Here is an 18,205-nt window from a genome sequence, read left to right on the forward strand (position 1 = left end):
CTGGGAGTCCTCATGCAAATTCCCTTTAAGTTAACTTGCAGATTGAGCTGGTGGTAAGGAAGGCAAGTGCAATGTTAGCATTCTTTTTGAGAGGTCCAGAATACAAGAGTAAGGATATAATGCTGAGGCTTTATAAGGCAGTGCTCAGATTGCACTTGGAGTAATTTGAGCAGTTTTGGCCCCTTATCTAAGAGAAGATGTGCTGGCATTAGAAAGGGTTCAGAGGTGGTTCACGAGAATGATCCCAGGAACCAAAAGGTTGACATACGAGTTTGATAGATGTGGGCCTATACTCACTGGAGTTTAGAAGAATGGGGGATAGGGGGGAATTTTATTTTATGGAAGTCGAATCCAGATAAAGTCACTCAGAGACTGTATAAGTACAAATAGACAATACAAACTCTTTATTCATAGCACCTGGGGCTTACTCAGTTAGTTGCTCAAACGGGAACAGTCTGTCTGTGACTGCTCCTGCCCGATCCACCAATTAACTCACAATTCCCCTTACAGATACCCTCACACATACCAAGCTGGAGTCAGACTTATCTATTGCTTGACAGTACTGAGAGACAAATTACAGAATAGGCAAAATGGCTGAATACACTAACAGGCTGGAGTGGTTCTCTGCACTTGACTGCACAAAGAAACAAAGACCTTGAAACACTGTCCTTCAAACAGACATGAGGAAATACTTTTTTAGCCAGAGGGTGGTGCAAATGTGGAATTCATTGCCACAGTTGAGGCCAGTTCATTGGTTATATTTAAGGCGGAGGTTGATAGGTTCTTGATTTATCAGAGCGTCAAACGTTACATGGAGCAGGCAGGAGAATGGGGTTGAGAGGGATAATAAATTAGCCATGATGGACTGGCAGAACAGACTTGATAAGCCAAATGGCCTAATTCTTCTTCAATGTCTTATGGTCTTGGTATCTGGAACTCGTGTCAGAAGATGCAGTCACTATGATTAAAAGACAGTTAAACCAGCTCTTAAATTGGCAAACCATGAAATGATACAGACTTAGAGCTGACAAATGGGATGTGTTTTGATGAGCAGTAAAGGTTACATAGATGTAGTGAGTTGATGGACTAGTTTTTTATGTTCACCTCTGCAACTCCATGACTGTACATTATTTGTAATATAATACTTTTTAATCTGGTTTTCAAATTTACCTATTTGAGGAAATATTTCTTTAGTATCTACTCCACTGCATTCTTCTTTTACATTAACTAATATGGTGTGGGATGGGAACCCACATAGGAAAGAAGAGGGAAGTGATGCAGAGACCAAGGCTAGAGTTAGTGAAGAAAAAAGTAAGAGTAGAGTGTATAAAAGTAAAAAGCAAAAATCGCATAGGTCACTAGATTCTAAAAGGACAATGAGTAAGTATAAGGGCACTTTATCTAAATGTCTGTAGTATTAGAAACAAGATTAGTAATCTCGTGGCACAGATCAGTACCAAGGCATATAATTTCGTGGCCATTACCGAAACATGGTTGCGATGTGGAGATGACTGGGAATTAAGTACCCAAGGGTATCAGGTAATACGGAAAGATAGGCAGGAAGGCAGAGGAAGTGGTGTGGCACTCTTAGTTAAGGATAAGATCAGGGCGATTGTGAGAGATGATGTCAGATCTATGGAGCAGAATGTTGAGTCCATCTGGGTAGAGATTAAGAATAGTAAAGGGAAAAAAATCACTGGTGGGAGTTGTCTATAGGCCACCTAATAAAAATATTGCAGTGGCAGAGGCGATTAACCAAGAAATAACTGAGGCTTGTGAGAACGGAACAGCAGTTGTCATGGGGGATTTTAACTTCCACGTAGATTGGGTGAATCAGGTTGGTCAAGGAAGTCTTGAGGAGGACTTCATAGAATGTATCTGTGATGGCTTTCTTGAGCAGCATGTTAGTGACCCTACAAGGGAAAATGCTATCGTAGATCCAGTCCTATGCAATGAGACAAGTAAGATTAATGATCTAGTAGTCAGGGATCCTCTTGGAAAGAGTGATCATAGTATCATTGAATTTTGCATACAGATGGAGGGTGAAATAGTTAGATCTAAAACTAGTGTATAATGGACAAGGGAGACTACAGTGGGATGAGGGAGGAGTTGGCTAATGTGGATTGAGAGCACAGGCTATTTTGGTAGGACAGTGGAATAATTCCAAAGAGATTTTTCACAGTGCTCAACAAAAGTATATTAGAAGTAGGGACAGTAAATGTGGGGAGAGCCAGCCTTGGATAACTAAGGAAATAAAAGACTGTATCCAGTTAAAAACTCATGTGTACAGAGTCACAAAGAGTAGTGGGAGACTGGAGGATTGGGAAAACTTTACAAAGCAAAAAAGAACAACTAAACAAGGAATAAAGAAAGGGAAGATAGATTATGAAAATAAATTAGCACAAAATATAAAAACAGATAGCAGAAGTTTTTATAAATATTTAAAGCAGAAGAGCGTGGCTAAAGTCAACGTAGGTCCCTTGGAAGACGAGAAGGGGAAATTGATATTGGGTGATAAGGAAATGGCTGAGGTATTGAACGACAATTTTGTGTTGGTTTTCGCGGTGGAGGACATGTCTAATGTGCCAAAGAATGATGTAATGGACAAAATGGGAGGTGAGGCTGTCAATAAAATCCCTGTCACTAAAGAGGGCCTGAAGGTAGATAAGATCCCCTGGTCCTGATGGGATGCATCCCAGGGTGCTGAGGGAATTGGCGGAAGTTATTGTAGACAAGCTGGTAATCATTTACCAAAATTCTCTAGACTCTGGACAGATCCCGGCAGATTGGAAGACAACAAATGCCACGTCACTTTTTTGAAAAGGATGTAGACAAAAACCGGGTAACTATAGGCCAGTTAGCTTAACATCTTTAGTCTTGGAAATGCTTGAAGCTGTCATTAAGGAAGAAATAGCGAAACATTTAGAAAGGAGTGGTGCCTTTAGACAGATGCAACATGGATTCAGAAAGGGCAGGTCTTGTTTGGCAAACTTACTGGAGTTCTTTGAGGACATGAGTGCAGTGGATAGAGAGGAACAGGTGGATGGTGAAAGACTGTAGCATGCTGTTGTGCAGAGGGACTTGGGAGTGCTTGTGCATGAATTGCAAAAAGTTGACTTGCAGGTACAACAGGTTATTAAGAAGGCAAACAGAATGTTGGCTTCATTGCTAGAGGGATTGAATTCAAGAGCAGGGAGGTCATGCTGCAACTATACAGGGTACTGGTGAGGCCGCATTTGGAGTACTATGGCAGTTCTGGTCTCCATAATTGAGGAAGGATACACTGGCTTTGGAGGCAGTGCAGAAGGAGGTTCACCAGGTTGATTCCAGAGATGATGGGGTTAACCTATGAGGAGAAATTGAGTCACCTGGGACCATACTCTGTGGAGTTCAGAAGAATGAGAGGGGATCTTACAGAAGCATACAAAACTTTGAAAGGGATTAAGGTAGCAGTAGGAAAGTTGTTCCATTGTTAGATGAGACAGAAACTAGGGGACATTGCCTCAAGATTCAGGGTAGAAGATTTAGGACGGAGATGAGGAGAAACTAATTTCCCAGGGAGTGGTGAATCTGTGGAATTCTTTCCCCAGGGAAGCAGTTGAGACTTCTTCACTAAATATATTTAAGATACGGTTAGATAGATTTTTACATAGTAGGCGAATTAAGGGTTATGGGGAAAAGGCAGGTAGATGGAGCTGACTTTCTGGATACATCAGCCATGATCTTGTTGAATGGCGGGGCAAGCTGGATGGCCTACTCCTGCTCCTAATTCTCATGTTCTTATGTACTTTTGCCTTGTGTGTACCAGCACTTAACATTATAATCTCAGGCAAGTTTAAACTGAGTTTTTAAAGCCAGTCCTTATAGGTTAGCCCTTACTACACACATGGGGAAATGTATTTATCCACTGCAGTGCACCTGGTGAGGCGACATTTCACCTGTGAGTCTTTTGGGGTCATATACTGTGGGTGGTGGTCCAGGTATGGCCTCCTGTATATCGGTGAGACCCGATGTAGATTGGGAGACCGCTTCACCGAGTACCTACGTTCTGTCTGCCAGAAAAACCGGGATCTCCTAGTGGCCGCTCATTTAATTCCACTTCCAGTTTCCTTTCTGATATGTCTATCCATGCCCTCTTGTACTGTTGTGATGAGGCCACACTCAGGTAGGAGGAACAACACCTTATATTCAGTTTGGGTAGCTGAGCAGCCTCCAACTTGATTGTATGAACATCGATTTCTCAAACTTCCGGTAATGCTACACCCATTCCCCATCCCCTTTTCCCCTTCTCTCCTTATATCTTTGCCTGCCCAGCGCCTCCCTCGGGTGCTTCTCCCCCCTTTCCTTTCTTCCATGGCCTTCTGTCCTCTTCTGTCAGTCTCCCCCTTCTCCAGCCCTGTATCTCTTTCACCAATCAACTTCCCAGCTCACCTCTCACCCTCCCAGTTTCAACTATCACCTTGTGTTTCTCCCACTTCTTCCCCCCCCACCCATCTTTTAACTCTACTCCTCACCTCTTTTTCTCCAGTCCTGCTGAAGGGTCTCGGCCTGAAATGTTGACTGGACTATTTTCCATAGATGCTGCCTGTCCTGCTGAGTTCCTCCAGCATTTTGTGTGTGTTGCTTGGATTTCCAGCATCTTCACGTTTTCTCTTGTTTGTGATTGAATTCAATGAAGGACTGCTTTAGGGACTCCAGCTCTGCATTTTTCCTCGCCGGGCGGGGTGGGGGTGTTTACCTCTGTAGCTTCCCCTTGAATCGGTATAACCGCAAGGCAGCAGAGGTTTGAGATCGGGGTTTTGTTTCTTGTAGGTGAGCTGCCAAGCATGGCTGACGAGCACCATCTGTCTGAAATGAAATCTCTGATTAATCCAATGTACCATTGCTTGGAAATCTCTTTCATTTCATATCTGACTCAATAATTCATCCGTGATCTGTGTGTCCAAAGCGCAAGTATGTAGGCAAAATTGGGATCTACAATGCCCAAGATCTGTATTGTGGATGAAGTGTATAGTCATTGGGGCCTGTAGCATGAGAGATCCAGAATAAATGATTATTTCCTGCTCCCTTTAAGCTCGCTGGGTTTACTGGGGTAGGTATTATACTATTGTGTTGTATGTTTTTCAAAAAGGGGGAAACAAAGTATGTATGGATAGTAACCTGGATAAGATGATGGGTTCCATGGTGTTTCTTTGTCTCGTGGCTACCTGTGGGAGGATGAATCTCAGGGTTGTATATTGTGTACTGATAATAAATGTAGTTTGAATTTTTGAATCTAATGGGAGTATTATCTATTTGACTGAAAATATTTTATTAGGTACAAGCATATACCTCATTAATGCAAATATCTAATTAGCTAATTATGTGCCAGCAAGTATGTATGATCAGAAATTAAGGGAGCTAAGGCTTTACTCTCTGGAGAGAAGGAGGATGAGAGGAGACATGATAGAGGTATACAAGATATTAAGAGGAATAGATAGAGTGGACAGCCAATGCCTCTTCCCCAGGGCACCACTGCTCAATACAAGAGGACGTGGCTTTAAGGTAAGGGGTGGGAAGTTCAAGGGGGATATTAGAGGAAGGTTTTTCACTGAGGGTGGTTGGTGCATGGAATGCACTGCCTGAGTCAGTGGTGGAGGCAGATAGACCAGTGAAATTTAAGAGGCTACTAGACAGATATATGGAGAAATTTAAGGTGGGGGAATATGTGGGAAGCAGGGTTTAAGGGTCGGCACAACATTGTGGGCTGAAGGGCCTGTGAAGTGCTGTACTATTCTATGTTCTAACTCAATGAATAAAAGCTTGTAGACATGGTCAAGAGGTTCAGTTGTTATTCAGACCAGACATCAGAAGGGGATGAATTGTGTTCTAAGTGATTTTGACCATGGGATTATTGTTGGTGCCAGGTGAGGTGGTTTGAGTGTTAACAATTAAGTTTCCAATCAATTGATTAAAAAATGTATAAAGTCCAAGCACACTACAATCAACAGCATACTGATAATGTCTCGCATGGTGACAAAATGTTGGCAAGTAAATTGCCAAGGTCAGAGAACAACTCAACCCAAGAAAGGAGGGTGATTGTAGCATGATAAATTATTTTTGAAAACTTGGGTGGTGGGGTGGTAACTGGAAATTTACTAATGGCCAAATTGGAACAGAATAACAAAAAGGGAGTTTGGTTACTGAAGTAATAATTTGCAGTAAGATCTGGAAAGTAATGTTTCTCGGCTCTGTAAATTGTCTGGTTTTATTAAATAAGCAAATTAGTTACTGTTTATAATGTGCCAGGATATATTTATTATAGTATATAGAGGTGTAGAACTGCTAATTAGAACTAATTGCATGGACATTGCATTGTATTACAGTGATGAATTATTATTTTATTTTAGCTGTGAGAAATAGTATGTTAAAGCGACACAAGAAACATTAAATTGCATTAATATTACTTTTGTTACCAGGATGAAGAATATTCACAGTTGTATGTTGCAAACCAAGATATGCCGGGACAGCTTCAAACTCAGGGTAATGATGAATATGAAGAAGCAGTGACCACAGAAGTACAAGAGCATGCTACAGAAATAGTGAATGAACCTGAAGAGGTAAAGTGAAATATAGTTTTAGACATGACAGACCTCCACTAATTCTCCAGTTATGAGGACAGGTCACTGAAATTTTAATGCCATTTGTCTCTCCACAGATGTTGCCTGTCCTGTCTGTATTTAGTATTTTATTTTATTTCTGTTGACCAGCATTTGTAGTTTTCACTTTTCAATTCTTCTACTAGTCAGTTTCTAGCAGTTACTCAGGGCAACAGAAAGTAAGCCAAAGTGTTTCTGTATGAGAATTTGTAGCCGATTGAAGAACTTTGGTTCCTTTGACACTGTCAGTAATGGCAAAATATAGTTGACAGTCACATAAGATTCACTTTCTCAGCTGATGATTTTTGAGAGAGAGAGAGAGAGAGAGAGAGAGAGATCAAATTGAAAAGCATTTTCTGTTGGTAGCCCCTGAAATACGCCACTTGCTTTTGTATAAAGTCATGCAGACCAATATGCCCAAAGGTTGATTACCAAATGATGCCCATTTAACTAATTGAAGTAGAAGAGTTCTGACCTTCTGAGCAAGACATGATGGTAAGGTGGAAAAGATGTGCACTTTCTGAATAGAAGCAGCATTTTTTTTTTACATAAAATATATGTATCATCGTCTATGTAGCAAAAAAGTTTTCATGCACCACAGAATTTATTCAAATATCTGTTTATTAAGATAAGTGAAATTACTCAGTGCATAGTAGAGAAATGGGTTCTTCAACCCAGCTTGTCCATGCTGACAATGAAGCCTAACTGTGCAATTCTATTTGCTGTCATTTGCCCTAGTCCTCCACTCCTTTCCTATCCAAGTACCTAGGCAATTGCTTTTTAAACATTGTAATTATTCTTGGTGGAGATTTCATATATATTGTCTGTATTTTTAGTTGTTCTTTCTTTACATTATGTTAATAACATTTTGATGCCAAGAGTAATTTAATTAGCCGTGATAGATATTAGTCAATGCAATTCCAAACAGTAGCAAGCTCTTCTTTGCCCACACTTGTCTGAAATGCCAACTTGACAAACCCAAGCTGATTACAATTTTTTTTTGAACATTGGTTGTTTGTCAGTCTTTGTTTCTGTATAGTTTTGTCATAAATTCTATTATATTAATTTTCCTATAAATGCATGCAAGAAAATGAATCTTAAGGTAGTATATGGTGACATATATGTATTTTGATAATAAATTTACTTTGAAACTTTGGTAACCAAGCAGGGCAGTGCTGCTGAAAACGCAAGTACATTCTTCTTCTCCCCAGTCTCACAGCCCAAAATTCCTAGAAGTGCTTTACAACTGGCTAAACGATACTCCTATACTTATCAGTAGTTAAACCTATCAAAGGTATTTTTGAATGTCTCTTGAAAATTTTTAAATAGTATTAAAAATTAATCATATATTAAAATATTAAATTATTCGATTGTAATTAAGAAATCCAGCAAATTGGAAGTGTTTAAAATATACCACTCAAACACTTGAAATGAACTAAATACATTTAAATTAACTTAATTGAAAACATGTAAATTAGCCAAAGTGTGCTTCCATAGGGATATTCTTGAGATAGATGGCGTTGCTGAACCTGCACAACATTTAACCTAGTGAGGGTTCTGTAGCAAGTGTGGGAACATAGTTCTCCTTGTCTAGTCAATTATCGGTCTGTGCTCTGAATGACAGTAACGACGACAGCAAGGTGGAAGAGGTAAAAGGTTGAAGAGGAAGGAATCTGATAGGAGCGAGTCTGGGTGAGAGTGGGAAGCAGTTGAAGAGTGGGAGCAGTGAGAGAAGGTCCCACTGAACTCACGTCAAAGAGAAGATCAAACTTATTCGGGGTGGGCATACCTCAGAGGTTTGGCAGTGGACAGAAAAGCTAATGTAGCTGCTGGTAATCCAGTGCATCAAGCACAAAATAGTGGAGGAACTCAGCATATACGGAGAGGAATAAACATTCAATGTTTCAGGTTGGGACTCTTCATCAGGATTGGACTAGTCTCAGGAAGCAGAGGTGATTCTGCCCTTTCTTTTACACAGCCTCTGTGTTGGTGCTGCACTCAAGTCTGTCATCCAGGTGCACCCCCAGGAACTTGTAGGTCCTTGCCACATCCACGTCCTCACCATCAATGGTACCAGGGAGCAGTGCAAGTTTAGACATCACCATCTCCTTTGTCGTAGATCACCATCTCCAATGCATCTGTAGTCAATGCATAGATGAATTAAGCGCATAAAGAGATATTTAATGGCTCTGCCTGTCTAAGTAGACAATGGATGCACCCGGTTTAGGACTCAGTTGGGTGTGGAAAGGGATATAAATACTGGTAATAATAACCAGTTCCAACAAGATGAATGACAATTTAAAAAAGACCACTCTTTTCCATTTTCTTGTAATGATACTAAATTAAGTGGCAAAAGTTCAATTAAAAGGCTTTTTGGACAAAGAAGTTCAGGCAGCATCTATGCAGGCAAATGGATGGTCATGGTTGGAGTCAAGACCCTTCACCTGGGTTGATTTTAGTTGCTGTGGATGTCAGCATTAGAAACATTGAAAACCTACAGCACAATGCAGGCCCATCAGCCCACAAAGCTATGCTGAACATGACCTTACGCGTAGCCTTAGGCTTACGCATAGCTCTCTATTTTTCTAAGCTCCATGTATCCATCTAGGGATCTATCATTTCTGCCTCCACCACCACCACCGGCAGCGTATTCCACGCACTCACCACTCTTTGCATAAAATAAACTTACCCCTGACATCTCTGTACCTACTCCTCAGAACCTTAAAACTATGCCCTCTTGTGCTAGCCATTTCAGTCCTGGGAAAAAGCCTCTGACTATCCACACATTCATTGCCTCTTATTGTCTTGTACACCACTATCAGATCACCTCTCATCCTCCGTCGCTCCAAGGAGAAAAGGCCAAGTTCACTCAAACCTATTCTCATAAGGCATGCTCCCCAATCCAGACAATATCCTTGTTAATCTCTTCTGCACCCTTTCTGTAGTTTCCATGGCCTTGCTGTAGTGAGATGACCACAATTGAGCATAGTACTCCAAGTGGGGTCTGACCAGGCTCCTATATAGCTGCAATATTACATCTCAGCTCATAAACTCAATCCCACAATTGATGAAGGCCAATGCACCATATGCCTTCTTAACCACAGAGTCAGCTTTGAGTGTCCAATGGACTCAGACTCCAAGATCCCTTTGATCCTCCACATTGCCAAGAGTCTTGTCATTAATACTGTATTCAGCCATCATATTTGACCTACCAAAATGAACCACCTCACACTTACCTGGGTTGAACTCCGTCTGCCACTTCTCAGCCCAGTTTTGCATCCTATCAATGTCCCTCTGTAACCTCTGACAGCCCTCCACACTATTCACAACACCCTCAACCTTTGTGTCATCAGCAAATTTACTAACCCATCCCTCAACTTCCTCATCCAGGTCACTTATTAAAAAAAAAATAATCACAAATAGTAGGGGTCCCAGAACAGATCCCTGAAGCACACCACTGGTGACGGACCTCCATGCAGGATATGACTGGTGTACAACCACTTTTTGCCTTCTGTGGGCAAGCCAGTTCTGGATCCACAAAGCAATGTCCCCTTGGATCCCATGCCTCTTTACTTTCTCGCTAAGCCTTGCATGGTGTACCTTATCAAATGCCTTGCTAAAATCCATATACACTGCATCTATGGCTCTTATCTTCATCAATGTGTTTAGTCACATCCTCAAAAAGTTCAAAAGTCATGCTGACTATTCCTAATCATATTATGCCTCTCCAAATGTTCATAAATCATGCCTATCAGGATCTTCTCCATCAACTTACCAACCACTGAAATAAGACTCACTGGTCTGTAGTTTCCTGGGCTATCCCTATTCCCTTTCTTGAATAAGAGAACAACATCTGCAACCTTCCAATCCTCCGGAACCTCTCCCGTCCTCATTGATGATGCAAGGATCATCGCCAAAGGCTCAGCAATCTCCACTCTTGCTTCCCACAGAAGCCTGGGGTACATTCTGTGCGGTCCCTGTGACTTATCCAACTTGATGCTTTCGAAAAGCTCCACCACATCCTCTTCCTTAATATCTACATGCTGAAGCTTTCCAGTCCACTGCAAGTCATCCCGACAATCGCCAAGATCCTTTTCCGTAGTGAATACTGAAGTAAAGTATTCATTAAGTACCTCTGCTATCTCCTCTGGTTCCATACACTTTTCCACTGTCACTCTTGATTGGTCCTATTCTCTCACGTTATCCTCTTGCTCTTCACATACTTGTAGAATTCCTTGGGGCTTTCCTTAATCCTGTCCACCAATGCCTTCTCATGGCCCCTTCTGGCTCTCCTAATTTCATTCTTAAGCTCCTTCCTGCTAACCTTATAATCTTCAAATCTCTCATTACCTAGTTTTTTGAACCTTTCCTAAGCTCTTTTTTTATTTCTTGACTAGATTTGCAACAGCCTTTGTACACCACTGTTCCTGTACCCTACCATCCTTTACTTGTCTCAATGGAACGTACGCAGAACCCCACGCAAATATCCCCTGAACCTTTGCCACATTTCTTCCGTACGTTTCCGTGAGGACATCTGTTTCCAATTTATGCTTCCAGGTTGCTGCCTGATTGCCTCATATTTTGCCTTACTCCATTTAAACGTTTCCCTAACTTGTCTGTTCCTATCCCTCTCCAATGCTATGGTAAAGGAGATAGAATTGTGACTACTATCTCCAAAATGCTTTCACAATGAGAGATCTGACACCTGACCAGGTTCATTTCCCAATTCCAGATCAAGTACAGGCTCTCCTCTTATCTATGTAGGCTTATCTACATATTGTGTCAGGAAACCTTCCTGAACACACCTAACAAACTTCACCCCATCTAAACGCCTCACTCTGGGGAGATGCCAATCAATATTTGGGAAATTAAAATCTCCTACCACAACAACCACGTTATTACTACTTTCCAGAATCTGTCTCCCTATATGCTCCTTGATATCCCTTTTACAATTGGGTGGTCTATAAAAAACATCCAGTAGAGTTATTGACCCCTTCCTGTTCTTAACTTCTACCCACAGAGACTCAGTAGCCAAACCCTCCATGACTTCCTCTTTTTCTGCAGCCATGACACTAGCTCTGATCAACAGTGCCTCGCCCCCAACTCTTTTGCTTCCCTCCCTGTCCTTTCAGTTCGGTTCCCATCCCATAGCAATTCTGGTTTAAACTCTCCCCAATAGCCTTTGCAAACCTCCCCACCAGGATATTGGTCCCCCTCAGATTGAAGTGCAACCCGTCCTTTTTGTACAGCTCACACCTGCCTCAGAAGAGGTCCCAATGATCCAGAAATCTGAATTCCTGACCCCTGCTCCAATCCCTCAGCACCCTGCTTCAATCTCTTAGCCATGCATTTATCCTTCATTGTTTTTAAATTATTTAGATGGTGAAGCTAATACAGGAAGTGGAAGAAAAGAAGGATGTTTCTGATGATGAAGATGACGAGGATGAGGAATCTGGGCGAATTCGTTTTAAAACTGAACGGAAAGAAGGAACAGTCATTCGGTTAACAGATGCGGCTAGAAAAAGGAGAAACATACCAGACACCTTAGGTAAGGAATCATCATGCAACTAAATTTGGTTGTCTGTGTTCCAAAAATCTTGTCAATAATACTGCAAATATTTTGCCCTAACTTCTGTTCTCAATTCACCCTTAAAGGAACTAATGCATGACTTTAGTTGGGAGGATATGAGCTAGAGGTGTGACAGGGCAGTCTTAGGATATTGGTTGTTGACCTGGTGGATAATATGATTCAGGTGTATGTGGATGTTGAAAGGAATGGCGTTGATCTACAGGCTTTCACCATTAATTAACTGAGGTAGGTGGAAATCGGTAATGTTACTTCAGTGAAAATAGATAGACTTGTTGATTGTCAATTCAGGATCAGTTCCTCCACCTGATTCCTTGTTCAAAGGAGAAAAGGGGGAGGGGGATTCTGATCATTTGGACCCAAAATTATGAACGTGGAGGAACTGGGAGAATGGAATGGTGTCCTTGAGGATGTATAATTTAGAGAGCCATGAAAATCAAAGGGGTTCTAATGGTTGTTTGTGACCTATATCCTGAGATCGAACATAAAACACTGAACATGATAGTACAGGAACGTAACATCCTTTTACCCATGATGTCAGTGCCAAACATGATGTCAAATTAAACTAATCCTTTCTGCCTGCATATCCCTTCACTGTATTTGTACCTATGTAAAAATCTCTGGAATGCCATTATCATCTCTGCTTCCAAATTGTTTTAATGAAGATGGGGCGAGGAAGGGAAGAGGCAAAGGTGAATAATATGAAGGTGAAAAACGTTGGTAGTTTTGTTACTTTGGTTTTGTGGTACTGGAAGTGGTCCGAAGCAGAAACTGTACTAAATTAAGTGCCACTGTCATTGTTTGTCACTTTTGTATTACATTGATATGCAAATGAAAAGATGGGTAGATACCATAGTTATGTTATTAGTAGCTAACATCTAGGACCTTTGTCCACGCAGTGTTAGTTTGAATCACATCACATCAGCTTGGGAATTTGCATTCCAGTCATTAATCAATTTAATATAAGCAATAATGGTGAAGCTAACACAATGTCATAAAAGTCCATCTGGTTTGCTGTGCCTCCAAGAAAGTTTTCCATCATTACCAATCTGAGCTATACGTGACTTTGAACCAACCAATGTGGTTGAATGTCGGCTGTACTGTCCTTCCCCTGCTCATTTCAGGGGCAATTAGAGATGGACGATAACTGTCTGCATTGGCAGTGACATTCACATCCCATGACAGATTAAGAAAAAGAGATTGCCTCCATTTCTTCTCATCCCATCAAGACGTGAAGATTAAAAAAGTAAATGTTGTTTCCCTCTAGCTCCGACTGCAGTAATGACTCTTTCTCCTTGGATTAAATCTGCGGGCAGTGCTAGTTAGTAAACTGTGTTCTTTATTTGGATCTTGGAATACAATCTGGAATATTGTTCATTGCTTATAAAATGATTAATTGTTTCACAAAGTTTATGTTCAAGTTTTTCCATTGGTTGTTTCAAAATGGTAACACATTTTGAAAAATGTTTTAGCTTTTTCTGAGGAACGTTAAATGAACAGGTTAAAAAACTGAAAAATCGATAAATGTCTGCACAAAAGAAACCCTGCAACTGCTTTCAGCTGGAATCTTGAAGCAGTTGAAAAAGCATTTAAAGGGCAATTGACATTTCAGTTGAAGTTGCAAATGCAATCTTCACTTTGTCAGATTTTGCTGACCTAATGTGACAGCTTATTTCTATTGGGTGAAAGCATTCTTGCCAACTGATTAGAGTTGTCGTGTGAAACCATTTTATTTTCAGCTTTACTGAAATTAATCCCGACATCTAAGAATGTCCGAGTAACATTTATAATTGCTGATTCACTGTATCACAAAAATATGTGAAAACATCCTGCATGCATTTTTGAAATAAAAGGTCTTCTCTGAAGATTGTTGTAATCTGAATGTTTTGTAAGCTAAGTAGAAATGATTGTTGATTTAAAGAAAGTCTTATCTGTAAGTTGATGGTTTCTTAACTATGTTGACAATAGATTTTTCTGAGTAATATTTTGTTCACTGCAATAGGAATTTGGTGACAGTCTGAATAGCTCGGTTTCCATTGCAGTTATAAAAGCCTAGAATGTAACTGCAGAATTTAATCTCCAAATAAATGGTAATTGTGGTTTAGAAATAGCATAATTATCCTAGTGAACATGTTAAGTTCGTGCCTAAATCTAAAGGTTTCAGATATTATCTTGAATTGTAATCCATCGAACTACTGAGGGAATGCTGAAGTTCCATCTTTCGGATGGCACTTAAGTAGATTAAGGTTAGTGACTTCATTCCTTTTGTTGGAAAAAATCTTGTACAAATTGGTAATATTTCTAATATTATACTGTGTTTTCGGATGTGCAGTAATTTGTAGAAAATACGGTGTTAGCATATTCTTTCTTGATCTTTGTTGAATATTCTTAAGATGGTCATTAACCCATTAGGTGGCTTGTAAAAAAACACAAAAGATTTAGAAAAGAGCTGTGTATTGTTTAGGCATTTTTTGTCTGGAGAACTATTAACTATATAGCATAATAATACTCATTTTTGCATTATATGGTATTTTCTTATAACATGGAAAAAGGCCATAGAATGTTGACAACTCTCAGTACTGTCCCACCTATCCCATTCACCTATTTCTCTGTAAATACTTTTCTTTATGCTGATCCAATTCCCTTGATTCTCCTACCATGCATCTACACTAGAGGCAATTTAGTGGCCCTTGCAACGTACAAGTATGACTTTGGAATGTGGGAGATGAATGGAGCTTGGGTAAACCATTGTTAAATGACCCATTGAGTGGTGTCACAGCAATGACTTCAACACGCAACATCAGCAAGGTCAAATAATTGATTGTGGATTGGGGCCGAAGGGCCTGTAATGTGCTGTAAGATTCTACTTACGGAAGGAAAGTCAGAAGAAAATTCTCCAGTTCTCATTGAAGGGTCAGCTGTGGAAAGGTTGAGCAGCTTTAAGTTCCTGGTGTCAATAGTTTTGAAGGTCTGCACATCCTAAAACGCAGTGTAGTATTAGAAATATGCCAATCAATTTGCAAAGTTGAAAATACATTTCTTGTCAAAGTATCTATACTATATACAACCTTGAGATTTGTTTCCTTACAGGCAGCCACAGAACAAAAAAAAACAATAGAACCCATTTAATAAAGACTGTTAAGCACCCAATGTGCAGATAAAAAACAGGAAAAATAAATCACATTCGGAACTGACGTTCACTAAAGTGAGTTTATAACCACAAGGCCAGTCGTTACTGCAGCTGATCCAGGAGCTTGTTAATTGCAGGCCACAGTCTTAGTTCTGGAGTTGTGTGGCAGTACTAATGTCTGATGTGCTGACAGCCAATACAGCAACAAATGATCATCATTGGCTTTTATTGTGTGCGTATTGGCAATTGCGTCCGTTACATTGGTAATTAAACCTAGGTGGCTGTAAAGTGTTCTGGGACGTCCTGCTACAAATATGAAGTTTTTTCTTTGCACCGTGCATTGGGTTGGTGCCAGAAACAAGACTTGCCAGAAAATAGTTACAGTGCTAATTAAGTAAAACTTCCAATTTCCTGTAAACTTATAAGTTAATTGATGACAGAGCTGCATCACTGCAACCGAGAGCTATGCCAGATGAGGACGAATTCTTAGACTGACAATCCTAATTGTTTTTGAGGATACACATCTTTTCAGATGAGATGCTTGACCTAACCTTGGCACCATTTCAGAGAGTGGAGGAGTTACTGTTCTGGGTAATACTAATCCTTCAAGCAGCATTTATAAAATAGATTTATTTAGTTACACCAAGGCAGGACATAGATGGGGAATGGCAGGCCTTTACAGTGATTTTCAGGGAAAGAAATCTGCCTTTCTTGTCCAGTTGAGTCTGCATGTTTTTCAGATCCCTGTAAGGCAACTCTTGACAGTTTCAGTTCAGAGGAAACTAGGGATGGGCAATAAGTAAGTTTTGTCACCAGCATCTACATTCTGCAAACAAATATTTTAACAAAAGGAAAACAGCAGGTTATGATATCAAGTCATCGTTGAAGACACGAGCAGTATGGTGGAATTTCCAGGTGCCAGGGGTCATGAAGTGTGTGAAGTTACCATAACTAAAGAGATGATTCTTGGAAGACTGAAAGGTCTGAAGGTAGATCTGTCACCTGGATCATTTGGTGTATAAGCCAGAGTTCTGAAAGAGGTGGCTGAAGAGATCATGGAGGCACGAGTAATGATCTTTCAAGAATCACTAGATTCTCAAATGGTTCTGGAAGACTGGAGAATTGCAAATATCACTCCACTCTTCAAGAAGGGAGAGAGGCAGAAGGAAGGAAACTATAGGCCAGTTAGACTGACCTCAGTGGTTGGGAAGATGTTGGAGTCGTTTATTAAAAATGGGGTCTCAGGGTACTTGGAGGCACATGATAAAGTAGGCCATAGTCACCATGGTTTCCTCGAGGGAAAATTTTGCCTGACAAATCTGAAAATTTTTGCCTGAAAATTTTGCCTGACAAATTCTTCACAAATTCTTTGTGAAGAAGTAACAGGCAGAATAGACAAAGGAGAATCAGTTGATGTTATGTACTTAGATTTTCAGAAGGCCTTTGATAAGATGCCATGTATGAGGCTGCTTGAGAAGCCCTTGGTATTACAGGGAAGATTCTAGCATGGATAAAGCAGTAGCTGATTGGCAGGAGTCAAAGAGTGGGAATAAAGGCGACATTTTCTGTTTGGCTGCCGGTGACTAGTGGTGTTCCAAGGAATCTGTGTTTGGATGGGCTCTATTTGTGTTATATGACAATGATTCGGATGATGGAATTGATGGCTTTGTTGCAAAATTTGTAGAGGATTTGAAGGTAGGTGGAGGGGCAGGTAGTTTTGCAGAAGTAGAGAAGCTATAGAAGGACCTTTTAAAGCCAAAAAATGGTGAATTTGTGGAATTCATTGCCACATGCAGCTGTGGAGGCCAGGTCATTGGGTGTATTTAAGGCAGAGATTGGTAGATTCTTGATTGGACATGACATCAAAGGTCAGAATCAGAATCAGGTTTATTATCACCGGCATGTCACGTGAAATTTGTTAACTTAGCAGCAGCAGTTCAATGCAATACATAATATAGAAGAAAAAGAATAATAAATACATTTTATTCAGCTTACTTTACTATATACTATTCGTATATTAAAATCGTGCAAAAACCAGAAATACTGTATATTTTAAAAAAAGTGAGGAGTGTCCAAGAGTTCAATGTCCATTTTGGAATTAGGTGGTAGAGGGGAAGGAGCTGTTCCTGAATCACTGAGTGTGTGCCTTCAGGTTTCTGTACTTCCTACCTGATGGTAACAGTGAGCAAAGGGCACGCCTTGGGTGCTGGAGGTCCTTAATAATGGGTGCTGCCTTTCTCGACACTGCTTATTGAAGATGTCCTGGGTACTTTGTAGGCTAATAACCAAGATGGAGCTGACTAAGTTTACAACCCTTTGCAGCTTCTTTTGGTCCTGTGCGGTAGCGCCCCCCCCCCCCCCCCCCATACCAGAGTGATGCAGCCTATCAGAAGGCTCTCCACAGTACGTCTATAGAAGTTTTTGCGTGTATTTGTTGACATACCAAATCTTTCAAACTCCTAATTAAGTGCAGCCACTGTCTTGCCTTCTTTATAACTGCATTAATATGTTGGAACCAGTTTAGATCCTCAAAGATCTTGACACCCAGGAACTTGAAACTGCTCACTCCCTCCACTTCTGATCCCTCTGAGGATTGGTTCTTACCCTTCCAGAAGTCCACAGTCGGCTCTTTCATCTTACTGACATTGAGTGCCAGATTGTTGCTGTGACACCACTCCACTAGTTGGCCTATCTTACTCCTGTACGCCCTCTCGTCACCCCCTGAGATTCTACCAACAATGGTTGTATTGTTAGCAAATTTATAGATGGTATTTGAGCTATCCCTAGCCACACAGTCATGGGTATATAGAGCGTAGAGCAGTGGGCTAAGCACACACCCCTGAGGTGCAC

General features: G+C 40.7%; 1 protein-coding gene across 2 annotated transcripts in view; it reads left to right on the top strand.

Annotated features, from left to right (window-relative positions):
• The window catches only part of rbm33a (RNA binding motif protein 33a), a 171,698-nt gene that overhangs the window by 57,248 nt on the left and 96,245 nt on the right, over positions 1-18,205 (top strand). For both annotated transcript variants that reach the window (XM_059971859.1, XM_059971860.1), the window contains 2 exons: positions 6,459-6,599; positions 12,018-12,186. In XM_059971859.1, the coding sequence (XP_059827842.1) occupies positions 6,459-6,599; positions 12,018-12,186 (310 nt within the window). The remainder of the gene's footprint in view (positions 1-6,458; positions 6,600-12,017; positions 12,187-18,205) is intronic.

Source organism: Hypanus sabinus, chromosome 6 (assembly GCF_030144855.1).
Source record: "Hypanus sabinus isolate sHypSab1 chromosome 6, sHypSab1.hap1, whole genome shotgun sequence".
Classification (NCBI taxonomy): Eukaryota; Metazoa; Chordata; class Chondrichthyes; order Myliobatiformes; family Dasyatidae; genus Hypanus; species Hypanus sabinus.